Below are 13548 nucleotides of genomic sequence, written 5' to 3' on the forward strand. Positions count from 1 at the left end.
TTCCTAGACCCATCAGAGCTATAGTCTGTGGCGCAGTGCGGCTCTTAGGGATGACTCAATCAGTGACTCGACTTATCGATAAAGCTCTCCCAGTTCCCACGTCTGGACCCTTAACTTTTTTAACATTCTCAATCTCTCTACGCCTACATCTTCTGTGAACAGAAGATAATAATGATTACTCGAATACAAGCTTCATCCCAACATTAACTAACGGAGATTGAGTCCACCGACCAATAACGTCACCACCCCGAAGAGGCGGAACATAGTCAACACATTTACCCTTATCAACACCCCACCTGCCTACGATGGCGCCCAAATTGAACCACGAGGAGCGAAGGCGAGGCGAGGTCGTATGTATACAATCAGTCTAATGCATTTACCCCTATCTGACTTGGCCATCCCTCCAGGCGCTCAGTGAATTCGCCGAGTATGCCGAAAAGCAACAGGCTCACCGCTCTGTCGTGCCACCCAGCGATAGCGGATATTCCACAGCGAGCGTGTCGCACGATCTCGAAGACCACGCGGAACTCGATATCCTCGATCAGCTCGAGCTGTCCGATGCCCCCGCACGGCGAAACTAAAGGAGCTACTCCTGGGAACAGGCGATGCTATCGAAGACAACCTGCAGGTGCTAGCTGGCACAATACAATCTCGAATCGATGAAGGCCATGGAGAGACCATCTTCGACCTCGGCCTGGAGGATGGAGGTGACTCGATGGGCTTCGACCTAGCCCAATGGCAGACGGCGCTGCAGCGCCTGCGCGAGGCGGCCGAGACTATCCCCGCTCACTGTCGGGTATTACTTACCCACAATGTCGGCGGCCCGGAGGAGTCGCCCGTGAATACATCCCGAATACAAGGTGCCTGGGGTAAGGTTCTAGTGCGCCACCATCCCGATACCATTGAGGAGATGGCGGAGCTCCGGGTCGCCGTGGTGGGGAATGTAGATGCGGGGAAGAGTACGATGCTAGGAGTCCTGGTGAAGGGTGGCCTTGATGATGGCCGCGGTCGTGCGCGAGTGAACCTTTTCCGTCATAAGCATGAAATTGAGAGTGGCCGGACCAGCTCTGTGGGCATGGAGATCATGGGCTTCGACAGCCATGGAGACATTGTCAGTAACTCGCAAGGCCGAAAGCTCTCTTGGGAGGATATCGGGAAGCGATCTGCCAAAGTCATCTCCTTCTCTGACCTGGCAGGCCACGAACGGTACCTTCGAACGACCGTCTTCGGCATGCTGAGCAGCAGCCCCAACTACTGTCTGCTCATGGTCGCAGCCAATAATGGTCTGATCGGAATGAGCAAAGAGCATCTAGGTATCGCATTGGCTTTGAATGTACCTGTCATGGTTATTGTCACCAAAATCGACATTTGCCCGCCCCATATTCTGCAGGAAACCTTGTCCCAGCTGGAAAAGATTCTCAAATCCCCTGGCGCGCACAAAATCCCCATTTTCGTGAAGAACATGGAGGAGAGCATCAACACGGCCACTCAATTCGTCAGCCAGCGCATTTGTCCCATCTTCCAGGTTTCCAATGTCACCGGAGAGAACCTTGACCTAGTCCGAACTTTCCTGAATATCCTGCCTCACCGCGGTCAGTATGACTCTGAGGGGGCCTTCGAGTTCGTCATCAACGACATCTTCTCTGTGCCCTACGCTGGTACAGTAGTCTCAGGCGTTGTCAAGTCTGGTGTCATCCATGTCGGCGATACCGTCATTGTGGGACCTGACTCTCTTGGCCAGTTCACCACTACCACTATCAAGTCCATTGAGCGCAAGCGTATCCAGGTGAATGCTTGTTTCGCCGGTCAGTCCGGGTCTTTCGCCCTGAAGCGTGTCCGCCGAAAGGAAGTGCGCAAGGGCATGGTGGTGCTGAAGAAGCTGGAGAATCCCCCGAAGGTCTACCGCGAATTCGTTGCAGAGGGTAAGTTGCATGGAAAACGCATTGAATAGGATGTGTACTAACAAGAGTTCAGTTCTGATTCTTTCCCACGCAACCACTATCAAACCAAAGTACCAGGCCATGCTGCACGTCGGAGCAGTCAGCCAAACCTGTTCGGTCATCGACATTGACCGCCCTTTCATTCGGACAGGCGATCGCGCCAGGGTTGCCTTCCGATTCATCCAACGGCCGGAATTCTTGGTCCCCGGAGATCGTGTCCTCTTCCGCGAGGGTAAGACTAAGGGCCTAGGAATCGTTAAGAGCATTGGATATGACCCAGCGCATCCATTAAATCCCAATGCTGCCAAGAAGGGGGAGCTACCACTCCTATCCCCCAGACTCCCACGATACCCTCATGATTTACATTTTCTTAGGGAGCTCTTTGTTTTATTCTGCTTTGCTTTATCACTCGATATTTTTATTCCGTGTCTTGCATTAGATGGGACGGGATGTCTTTCCTTCCATTGTTTATTATCTCATGGTTTTCGATGCAAGGATGTATCTAAGTGTCTTTAGCAAGTTGTAAGACGTATTGTACGACTTATTCCAATATCCCAAGGCTTGTTCCATTTGATAGACTATTCGTCGATGCTTTACTAAACATATTTTCGATACTTCACCAATCCTCCAATATACATCGCTCCCTGGCGTCCTCTCCATACGCGCTCTCCAATCTATAGACATCACTAAGTACGCCAAACATGACGAGATAATATCTCTTTAAGTCTTCATAGCCAAATTAGAATAGATATAGCCATCGTAGGTGGATGACTACTATATCTGTTTGGCACACCCAATCAGAGGTCTCAATGGTCTATAGATGATAGGCAGTCCATGACGTCACCCCATGACATAGGCCCAGACTTCCAGCGACTTCATTTCGCCAGTCCAACCTCATTCGCAAATTGTGGTGGAATTAATGCCTAAGCAGGGGTTCCATGTGTAAGCCACCGCCCACTGACGTATCCCCACGGGTGTCAAGTCTCCTTGTTCTTAAAGCTTGCCTGCCCAGTGACTTCACACTTTACACTCAATCACTCAATCCATTCAACTTTCATCAATCGCTCCATTAACACCTGAATCTATCTGCCTAAGGCTTTAACCCTCCTCTTTCACTATACCTACTTCAGCTCCGTATCATCTTCCATTATCACGCCTCACGTCTATCCCGTCCACACTCTACACCACATCACTATCCATCGATATCTGAATTAAACCAAGACAATCAATCATGGAGACCGTCAACAAATACGTCAACGCTGCTTCGACCGCCATCTGGGGCGAGCACGGCTCCTCAAGCACCCAGCAAAATCTCCAACATGGCGAGGAACCCATCTCTGGTGTCCAGGGCAAAGGAGCTGCCACAGACCCCTATGACGCCGGTAACCGCGAGGGTAAGTAATATAAACCTCTGTCTTACCCACCTCAGAACCAACTCAGGAATCCCACGGACGGGAACTATATCCGCACCCCCACTCTCCAATCTATACAACGCCACACCTCGATCTATACAACAGCCATTGAACTAACAAAACCAGAACAACCCGGCGCAGTAAACGCCGACGGCAACACAGTCCCGCAAGAACCAAATCTAGGCGGCAAACAACAGACTTTCGAAGAAGCAGCCGTAACATCAGTTCCAGCCCCCGCCAAATCCACCCTCGACAACAACAACACAACCGGTGTCATCGACCCAAATGCCAGCATCGCCGAACCAATTACTAGCAACAACACCAACACAACTTTGAGCACAGGCACAGGCGTCATCGACCCTGACGCCAGTATCGCCAAGCCACTTACTGGTAACAACACATCCACCGCTGCCACCAGCGCCGAAGCTACACAACCTCTCCCAGGCCTAGGAGCAGGCAGTTCCTCTGAGCCCAGCAATAGTACCGACAACACCACACCTACCAAGGAGCAGCGCAGTGCCTCTGAAACTCAGCAGGGTGGTAGCAGTAACAGTACCGGCAACGCTGTCGCCTCGGAATCTGCACCCAAGGGTAACTCCCACTCTCACGCGAGCGAGGAGGCTCTCAGGGGTCCACAGGGCCCGGCACCTAAGTCTGCTGAGGAGTTCATGAAAGAAACTAAGAGGAAGGGGTCCGTAGTTAAGGAGATGGACAATACGAAGAAGAGTATGTATCCCTCTTCTATATCCCCCGCCCACGCTCTACCTGGCAAGATTAAACCTATATTGAATATACTGACGCTGAGGCCTGAATAGGAACCTCAAGTGACTCCAAGCATAGCAACAAGTCCGAACATTCTTCCCAGGATAGCGGGAAGAGTAACGGGAAGAACGGTGCCATGTCGAAGATGAAAGAGGAGATTAAGAAGCATCTCCACCATTCAAGCAAATAGGTGTATCATTGTTGTTTTCGGTACTATCGAAAAGCAGCTGTGCCTTTGTCCTTGCTTTGATTTTGGGGGGATACATATGTTCACCCTGTGTAGGATAATTTTCTTTGGGAATTTTAGTTGGACTTTTTCGGCTGTTTGATATCACTTGCGGGTGTGTTTCTTTGGCTTGTTTTATCATTATCCAATCACGTTTTCTTCTTCTGTACTCGTCTACTTCGTATATATGAATTGGATATTGCTAATGGGAGAACCGGGTTTTTGATATCCATAAGAAGCGTCTCAAGCACCTTCAGCTGAATAGTAGGAGTAAATGGTGGCTATATTGCAAGTATATGTGGTTATTCTGATAGTTCAATGATAGATTTTATGATCAGCTAGAATGGTCCAGCCATTCACTCTAGGAGTCAAATATAGAGATCGGTTAAGGCTGACGGTCTTTGCACTCTACCTAAAATGTCACAAACTGAACATGTTAAGTAGATATTGCACTTTGACTGGATAACCGACTGCATTGTCGTTTTCGAAGAAGGTTAGAATTATGAGGGTCCCTTGAAGGTTAGAGACTCAGCCTTTCGGACCGTAACCGAGAGCAATTGTTCAGATTTGAGTGTAATTAAGGTAATGTGGTTCATTTGGTACTGGAACCTTGGAAAAGCTTGCTCCTCGCTCGGCCGATACTTGAGTGGGCTCCGTATATAACCGTAGCCTACCGAGTGCGAACGTCTTCGGCGACAATAAGTTTCACCGACCGGTGATCAGCCGAATGTAAATAGGGTTTACAAGTATGCTGGATCAACAACTTCATCTGCAGCTTTTTGAAAAGCATTAGTATGGGCTTTCGTAATAATTCATTAAATGCGCTGTGATCGCCCCGTGCCTAACCGCTTGCTCCATCGGACTACACCATTCCCCCAAAGACAAAAATCTAGATTTTTCCTACATTTTGGAGGATATCATAGCTGGTTGTGTGTACCTGCAGTGGCCACTATGTAGACATGGAAACGAAAGTCAGGTGCTTACGGTACCTGGACAGCCAGGTAAACGTTTAGCATGGGAGGTTATTTCCCCGATTTTCCCGAAAAATGAGGTTTGTTTGAATTGAACCCACTCTTCCCCAAATCGTCATAGGAGACCTCTGCAACAAAATTCTGCTTTCTTCGGTCATTTTCGGAGGCTTTGTCCGTCATCAAGTGGATATATAGCGACCTGGACGCTTTTCTCTTGTTGCCCAACGAGCAAATCGCCCACAAACCGTTACTCATCCTCTCTTCATCTTCATTCCCCACGACTACAAGCAATTGGGACACTCTCTCCAGCGTGGTTGTTACATCATGGGCACCCAACCGTCGGATATCCCCAATGGCAAGATCACCGACAATTCAACCGATCATGGTGGTGATATAATGGGCGAAATGAGCGACAGGGAGCGGAATCTCTACGATGAAGGAATGAAAAAGTTCTCGCGTCTGGGCTGGAAGCGATTGACAGTGGTCCTGATTGTGGAAGCCATTGCACTAGGCACACTGTCTATCCCCTCCTCCTTCGCCACATTAGGGATGGTTGCTGGCATCATATGCACCGTTGGAATTGGCCTTGTTGCCATTTACACAAGCTACGTGATCGGTCAGGTCAAACTTGCATATCCGGAGATTACCAACTACGCTGATGCCGGCCGCCTGATGGGGGGACGGGTTGGTTATGAAATAGTGAGTGTGATGCTCGGTCTTCAACTCACCTTTCTTACGGCTTCGCATTGCTTGACTGGCACAATTGCCCTGCAAGTGGTCACCCAGAGTACGATATGCGCTGTCGTGTTTGGAGTGGTATGTGCTGTCATTTTACTCGCATTAGCTGTCCCACCTAGCTTCACCGAGATGGCGATATTAGGCTATATCGATTTTGGCTCTATCATTATAGCGATCGGAATCACTATTATCGCTGCCGGTATCGAGAACAACAACACCGCCACCACCGCCGTACAAAGCGCGGCTTGGTCAGCGTGGCCACCAAAGGGTACGAGTTTCACAGACGCATTTATCGCCGTTTCGAATATCATCTTCGCCTACAGCTTTGCAATTTGCCAATTCTCGTTTATGGACGAAATGCACACTCCGAAGGACTATGTCAAATCGATCTGGGCTTTGGGTATCACGGAGATCGTGATTTATACCGTGAGCAGTGCGTTGATTTACTCCTTCATCGGTGCGGAAGTCAAAGGTCCTGCTATGCTTTCTATCAATGAAACCGTAAGCCGGATTGCATTTGGAGTGGCACTGCCTGTCATCTTCATCAGCGGCTCTATCAATACCGTTGTTGCTGGGCGGTTGATACATGGTAGAATCTTTAAGAACTCTACTATACGCTTCATTAACAGCGCCGCCGGGTGGGCAACCTGGTTAGGAATTATCACAGTAATCACGATTATTGCTTTTGTGATTGCTGAGGTAATTCCTTTCTTCGAAGATCTACTTTCCCTGATCTCCGCCCTTTTTATTTCTGGCTTCACATTCTACATCCCAGCTTTGATGTGGCTTATCTTGATCCGGAAAGGGAGCTGGACTTCACCCCGTAACTTGGCACTGGGAGCTCTCAACCTAGCAGTCCTGGTGATAGGCTTGGTAATCCTGGCGGGTGGAACGTATGCCAGTATTCAAGATATTGTATGTTGCTGTTGATACCTCCTTGGTCCGAGTTTTGTCTTCCATGCTGATGTTTTCTTACTAGCTTGACAATTATAAAAAGGGGACAGTCGGAAGCGCCTTTTCCTGTGGAAAACAATATTAAGTGGCAGAATATACTGCAATGTTGACAGAAACGGCCAGTGATACCATTTTACTGTTTCCGTTGATTTTACATCTTACTGTCAATTTGGCGTGGTTCTTTAACATATCTTGCTGAATGGCCTGGATTATGCCATGTACGAATCTATACTCAGGAAATTGAACCACTTTTCGTCGTGTACCCTAACGCATTTCTCAAATATCTATGGAAGTTCTCATCTACTCGTCCGCCAATTAAAGGTCAACAGCAGCGTGGACATGAGCAATGCTGGTATCAATGGACGGAACTTCGCTACTTTCCTGACTAACTAGAATTCCAAATTTTGTACAGCCAAGAATGACCGCTTCAGTGATGCGGAAGCTTGAGGATGTAACCCAAAATCAAGGGACAGATGAGGTGGATATTCCCACACCAGCCGGTAAACGTATCGTTCATTGCCTTGGCATAAGAGTATCGAACTCACTGGGCTCAAAAAATCGATGCGAATGCCGCCTTCGACCTTGATCTCCTCCACGATCCTGAAGTTGAGCCTTCGGAGTCTTTCTCCAACACCACTGACGACGTCCTTTTGGTCGATGGTTTTCTCTTTGATATGTTCGACGGGTGAATAAAAAGAACCCATGAAGAAGGAAATCGCTCTTCTCGGTAGGTCGTGCTGGACCTTCATTTATCTGCATTTCAAGGGACCTACCAGCCTATATAGAACTTCGACCTCGGAGCCCACGAGCCCTAAAGTCCAGGGCCCCGGGACCGGTGGTGTCCAGTCACCATGGTTTTTCACCGCAGTGCCGAGTGAGGGGCCTCTAGAGCCCCCTACGGCTTCAGGCTCGGCGGTCTTGCTATGTTGCCGAGCCCTCGGTCATCGAAGTCCGCAGAGGACCTTTTTTCCTCTCTCTTAAGATGGATCAACTTTCCCCTAGCAAAAAAGAGTGTAACCGCTTCTCTCTGTGTCTCTCACCTCCTTTTGGTATAGGGCCTCATGGTCAACCCTTCGTTATTCACTCAGGGAATGGAGCGTCAGCTCGAAAAAGGACCACAGTCTCTGCCAATAAACCAAGAAATTCAGCATATTGACGTGGCTCGTGACTGGAGCGGACCAGACGATCCAGAAAATCCTCGGAATTTCTCGTTGTGCATGCGTCTTTTCGGCACCGTTACTGTGACTTCACTGGCCTTCGTGGTGGCCTTCGCAGGGGGAATATACGCTCCAGCTCAAAGTGAGTTGATTAAATCATGGGGCTGCAACGACGAGACCGGCGTATTGCCTCTTTCTCTCTACAACCTGGGACTTTCGTTAGGTCCCATTATAGGAGCTCCGCTCTCTGAAAAATACGGCCGAAAGGCTGTCTACATCATCACTACTCCTATCTTCATTCTCTTCATGACCGGAGCTGGTTTCTCGAACAGCATTAGCAGTTTGATCATTTGTCGGTTTTGTGCTGGTGTTTTTGGGTCACCAAACATCAACAATGCTTCCGCCACAATATTAGACTACACGCCCGACCTCCACCGCGGCGTCGTTCTTGGAATGTATTATTCCATTCCGACCGTCGGTGCCACTTTGGGACCTCTTGTTGGTGGCTTTCTTATTCAGGAACATGGGTGGAGGTGGACACAGTGGGTTCCCATCATCGTTGCCGGTGCACTCTATATCCAGGTGCTATTCACCAAGGAAACCTACAAAGCCGTGATTTTACAACGTCGAGCAATCAGACTGGGACTTATGGACGCCTCGTCTCAGAGGATCAGCGTGCTCAAATCTTTTCGGCACTTCTTTGTCACCCTCATTCAACGCCCAATCCACATGCTTTGCACGGAGCCGATTGTAATGTTCGTCAGCTTGTACAATGGCCTCATCTACGGACTTATATACGCATTTGTGATTTCTGTGCCCTGGGTCTCAAGGACATATTACAATTTTGATAAAACTGGGGAAGCCCTTTCCTACCTCGGTGTTTCACTTGGAAGTCTAATTGCCTGCCTTCCATTTGCAACTGTGGATATCATGTTCTACCAAAAACACCTTCTTTTGTGGAAACGAAGTCACCCGGCAAATGAGAAGATGCCACCGGAACATCGCCTTCTTTCTGCCTTGATAGGCAGTTTCTTACTTCCAGCCTCCTTGCTTATCGCTGGCTGGACAGCCGAGAATCGCATCCATTGGATTGTCCCGATTTCCTTCCAAGGAATGACCGCGCTTGCCTGTCTATTGGTCTATGCGGGCGCTAATCTCTTCATGTTGGATTCTTACGGACCCCTCTACGGTGCCTCAGCCTCTGGCGCCATGATGTTCAGTAGGTACCTGTTGGGCTTTGCCTTTCCAATGTTCACACTGCAAATGTTTGAAAAACTGGGCGCAGGATGGGCAACGTCCATTTTAGCCTTGTTGACGTTCGTCATGGCCCCCATACCCTGGTGCTTTCTTGTGTATGGCCCACGACTGAGGGCGGCGAGCAGATATGAAACAAGTGCTTGATGTATCCTAAATTCCCCTGGAAGCACCAGGAAAATCACAAGTTCAATGAACTTGATAAACGAGTGGCTTTGTGGCTTGTATAATTTCCTATTGGAATTCGGATTGTACCATCTTCCCACCTACATATTCGGTCGGTATCTATATGAAGTAAACGTCCTCGTCCCACATACACGATCAGTGATATGTATGGGAGGGATAAGTATCTTTAATCGACGAAGGAACGACCCTTTGGTGCCTTTTAGCTGTGGTAATTGAAATCCTGGTGTAATTTTGAGTGGAGAAATGCTGGTATCATCATAATACTGCTTTCAGTGTGTCTCAGCGTAGCATCCCAAGAAGTAGAAATGGATCCCTCCAGGCCCTTGCACGTATCCAAACAGAAAGCCATGCTCCTTTGTCTAATCAACCAGCAAAGTTTGCGCCGCATTTCTCCCATTTGCTAAAGTGGCAATGACCACAACAAGCAAATAATCCTTAGGAACTCTCGTTAACGTCGGAAAACGCGCGAGTATCTTGGGTCGACACAACAGTTTTTCCCATTTCCATTCACTCTCCGCAAGCGAGACAGTTACAGATTCCTCACCATTGACAAAAACTTGAACAGATGAAACGGGAACATCAGAGTCACTCGAATATACGGTTCCGCTCACTGAGACCTGACGACGGATCTCCTCTTCGAGATTCTCCGGTTCTTCCCATGTGGCTGATCGAATATTGAGAATCGGTTTGGCCTTGATCGAGCCTTTGGCGGAGGGAGAGAGCAGCGGTATATGGTCCGATGGTATCGACGGAGTCAACCTGGGGGATGTGCGAGCTCGAGATGCTGTCTCATACGCATAGGCATATCGCAACATATCATTATCTTTCCAAGCTTTGCATACGAATGTCAAACCCACAGGCATCTCCTTTTCTTTAATGATGCCCATTGGAACTGTAATGCAAGGGATCCCAACATGCTTAAGAGCCCGACCGCCATTGGCGTACTTGATGCCATCTTGTAAAGCATGAAGCATCGATTGGAGGTTTTCTTCAGCATCTGCAAGAGGAACATCGCCATTGGTAGGGAACACCATCAAGTCGAAGTCATTGTTATCCATCCAATCTTCGAAATCGCGCTTTCGCATTGCCTCCAAAGCGTTCATGGCTGTCTCAACCTCGGGGAGGGTATAAAGTGTGTGCTGCCTGTTTCTGACAGAGTCAATCATCTCCGGATAGCGGACCTGGTTCTGCGCCTCGGTGTGCTTAGACGGGTCATCCATGGGAGCGATATGAGGATGGATCTTATTTGGGTCACGTTCTGTTAGATTTGGGCACATTTTATCCCCATTCATTCTCAAGAAGTCATCCCACCCGGTGGCAATCATTTGACACCGCTCAGTACTAGTCCATTCCTGCGACATTCCTGGTACATTACAGCTTTGGCCGGGAAAATCCTGCTTCCCATAATTCTCAAGCAGCGGGAAATCTGTTTCGACAACTGTAGCTCCGAGTGACTCCAGCGTGGCTCTGGCTTTCTCCCATAGCTGTTGAACGGCTTCGATGCACACATGGTGTGGCTTGGCATACGGTACACCAATAAAGCATCGTGGAACAGCGATTCTTTTTCCAACAAGTGCATTTGGGTCCTTCAAATCCTGGTAGGTGGCTGGGCGCACTTCTGAAGCTTTTGGAATGGGGACAAACTTTTGATTCCGCCAGAAGTCAACGCCGCGAGCAGCTTCCAAATCATCGGCCACGATAACATCAAGCACAGAAAGTAAATCCTCCATTGATCTTGTGTGAGGAACAATAACGTCACATGTTGGATAAAGCGGCCATTGTCCCCTATTCGGTATCACACCGCGTGAAGGCGAATACCCAACCAGAGCATTACTCGATGCAGGTGAGCGACCTGAAGAGACAGTTTCTCCGGCGAACCCAAAGGCCGCAAAGCTGGCCGCAGTGGAGGTACCACAGCCATTCGAGGAGCCAGACGCATATGCTGTAGTGGAATATAGGAGGTTGTAGGGACTTTCGGCTCTGCCGTAGAGACCGCGCTGGGCGCCTCCATCTGCCATTGGTGGCATGTTCGTTTTTCCAAGTACCACTGCTCCGGCTTGTCGTAGGAGCGAGACAATAGCCGCATCTTCGGAGGAGATCAAGTTGGTAAAGGCTGGTGAACCGGCCGCGACGGTCATACCTTTGACCATGAAGCTATCCTTGACCGTGAATGGGATCCCTTCCAGGGGCCTTGGGGGTTGGCCACTTGCTCTATAATCATCTGATTGTTGGGCTTCCTCGAACGCCCTTGGATTGAGGACACAGACGGAGTTCAGGGACGGTCCTCGGTAATCGTAGATACCAATCCGGTGAAGATAGAGCGAGACGAGCTGAACGCTTGTGATGGCATGAATTTCCAAAGCATGGAGAAGATCTTTTATACTGGCTTTGGCAAGATTCAGAGTCCCGCGTGGTTGTGAGACGTCGGGGCTGGCATCATGTCTAGTTTTGGGTTTAAGAATGAAGATGAGAGGAGGAAGGGTGAAGAGAGTGAGAAGAAGACGCCGAATGCACAGAATAGCAGCCGTTGATGGTCTTTAAGTATCCAAGGTGAACTTTTTTATCTCTATTCCACTGCAGTCTTTAATTCTATACTCTGCATACTCTGTACTGCGGACTATAGTCCGCTGTATGGATTCAGAGGTGGCTTTTGATTGGTCACATCGCTTGATCGCCCTCGACTTGTTACGGCGAGTTGGACAATCCAATGGCACGTCGCAATAAGGCTGATGATAAACTAGCCTTATTGGGTCGATGGAGCTAATGGAGCCCAGGGCAACTCGAGCCGGAAATATAAAGTCGAGGCGAACCTCGTTGTGTTTGCTTCATCAATTCGGGAGTATAAACAAGCTATAGCTTAAATCGGTCAATTTAGCAACCGAGCCAAAGAAATTGCAAGTGTCATTTATTTCGTTTTGCAATATTTAAGTCTAATTAAAAGTTCCTGTCTTAAACATCTTGTTTCGAGCATCTTACTGTTGGATCGTGTTAGACCTTAACAGCACATCCAGGATTTCACCCGCCGAGGTGAAATGAGATATGCTTGGATGCCAATCAAGGTTGAATCGGCAGAGGAATATAGCTACAATCTTTCCGAAAGCTCTGTCGCTGATCAGTCGCTTGGCTCGCTCAGGCTGAACATCCCGAGCCTCACCATTTTGTACAATGATCACCAGGATGACTCCCAACTTTGAAAAGTCGTTGTACCCGATGCCGGCTTGAACAAGGATGATATTCTCATAACCGGTGACGCGGCTGGAGCTCTGTTCATCAATGAGACTTCGCAATTGACGCCGGACGATCACATCGCGGTCGTGCGACCAAACTATGCAACCGATCACGAGACTCCACGGGCGATTGGGTGTCACATCAGCTTTGTTGACTTCTAATTCGAACCTGGCTTCCAGCCGGATGTGGTCTTCATTGAATCCTGCATCCCCCTAAGACCAAGATGGTCTCCATCACCTGTCCATACAACCCCACTAATACCCTCCTTTCCAAAAAGATTTTGGACGAGCTCGTCGCCACCACGAAGAAGAAGGACTGCTTTCTGCTGGTGGATAAAACATACCGGGACGTGCACTATGGCGTACAGCTTCCTGTTGCAGCATCTCTTGGTGACCACGTCCTAAGTGTTAGCATTCTGTCCAAATCGTTTAGCGTGCCAAGTATTCGACTGGACGGTTTATAAATGCAGAACAAAAAAATCTCAGGAGTATTTCCTTCTTGCTAAGGAGCAGATCAGCATCAGGGGAAGCGTCATCAATGAATGGAGTGCTATCCAGTTTTGGTCGGACAGACAGACTATTTTGACTCTGACGAACAAAGTGATGGAGACTGGAATTGATATGGTTAGATCCTGGATTGAGAAGGAAGATCTTCTGGGGTGGATCGAACCTGCTAATGGAGTGGTGTGCTTCCCTCGGATGATAAAACAGCCAGCTAGTA

General features: G+C 48.8%; 6 protein-coding genes across 6 annotated transcripts; 4 read left to right on the top strand and 2 right to left on the bottom strand.

Moving 5' to 3' along the window:
* Positions 1–53: 53 nt before the first annotated feature.
* On the top strand, positions 54–2414 carry N7446_001955 (putative GTP binding protein (GTPBP1); the record flags this gene model as incomplete). Its single annotated transcript, XM_058510704.1, is given in 4 exon segments — positions 54–350; positions 408–461; positions 479–1922; positions 1975–2414. Coding segments are annotated over 4 exon segments (1983 nt in total), but the record flags the coding sequence as incomplete, so codon positions are not given.
* A 512-nt stretch (positions 2415–2926) lies between these two features.
* N7446_001956 (uncharacterized protein) lies at positions 2927–4552 on the top strand. The gene is made up of 3 exons (XM_058510705.1): positions 2927–3334; positions 3479–4078; positions 4168–4552. The coding sequence occupies exons 1-3, from the start codon at positions 3172–3174 to the stop codon at positions 4302–4304; spliced, it is 900 nt and encodes a 299-aa protein (XP_058376241.1). The 5' UTR covers positions 2927–3171; the 3' UTR covers positions 4305–4552.
* Positions 4553–5635: 1083 nt separating this feature from the next.
* On the top strand, positions 5636–7088 carry N7446_001957 (uncharacterized protein; the record flags this gene model as incomplete). The annotated part of the gene is made up of 3 exons (XM_058510706.1): positions 5636–6627; positions 6679–6964; positions 7029–7088. The coding sequence occupies 3 exons, from the start codon at positions 5636–5638 to the stop codon at positions 7086–7088; spliced, it is 1338 nt and encodes a 445-aa protein (XP_058376242.1).
* Positions 7089–7318: 230 nt separating this feature from the next.
* N7446_001958 (uncharacterized protein) lies at positions 7319–7707 on the bottom strand (the record flags this gene model as incomplete). The annotated part of the gene is made up of 2 exons (XM_058510707.1): positions 7319–7384; positions 7549–7707. The coding sequence occupies 2 exons, from the start codon at positions 7705–7707 to the stop codon at positions 7319–7321; spliced, it is 225 nt and encodes a 74-aa protein (XP_058376243.1).
* A 357-nt stretch (positions 7708–8064) lies between these two features.
* On the top strand, positions 8065–9561 carry N7446_001959 (MFS transporter; the record flags this gene model as incomplete). Its single annotated transcript, XM_058510708.1, has 1 exon — positions 8065–9561. The coding sequence occupies one exon, from the start codon at positions 8065–8067 to the stop codon at positions 9559–9561; it is 1497 nt and encodes a 498-aa protein (XP_058376244.1).
* Positions 9562–9959: 398 nt separating this feature from the next.
* On the bottom strand, positions 9960–13211 carry N7446_001960 (amidase family protein; the record flags this gene model as incomplete). Its single annotated transcript, XM_058510709.1, has 3 exons — positions 9960–12030; positions 12577–13040; positions 13194–13211. 3 exons carry the CDS (start codon positions 13209–13211, stop codon positions 9960–9962), a joined length of 2553 nt encoding a protein of 850 aa, XP_058376245.1.
* Between the last annotated feature and the right edge of the window lie 337 nt (positions 13212–13548).

This window comes from Penicillium canescens, assembly GCF_028828765.1.
Source record: "Penicillium canescens strain IBT 15451 chromosome Unknown utg000002l_segment0_segment0, whole genome shotgun sequence".
NCBI lineage: Eukaryota > Fungi > Ascomycota > Eurotiomycetes > Eurotiales > Aspergillaceae > Penicillium > Penicillium canescens.

Coding starts and splice junctions, on each gene's coding strand:
- N7446_001956 (XM_058510705.1), top strand. CDS start 3,172: ATGGAGACCGTCAACAAATACGTCAACGCTGCTTCGACCGCCATCTGG. Junction 3,335..3,478: donor TGACGCCGGTAACCGCGAGG/GTAAGTAATATA, acceptor TAACAAAACCAG/AACAACCCGGCGCAGTAAAC. Junction 4,079..4,167: donor GATGGACAATACGAAGAAGA/GTATGTATCCCT, acceptor AGGCCTGAATAG/GAACCTCAAGTGACTCCAAG.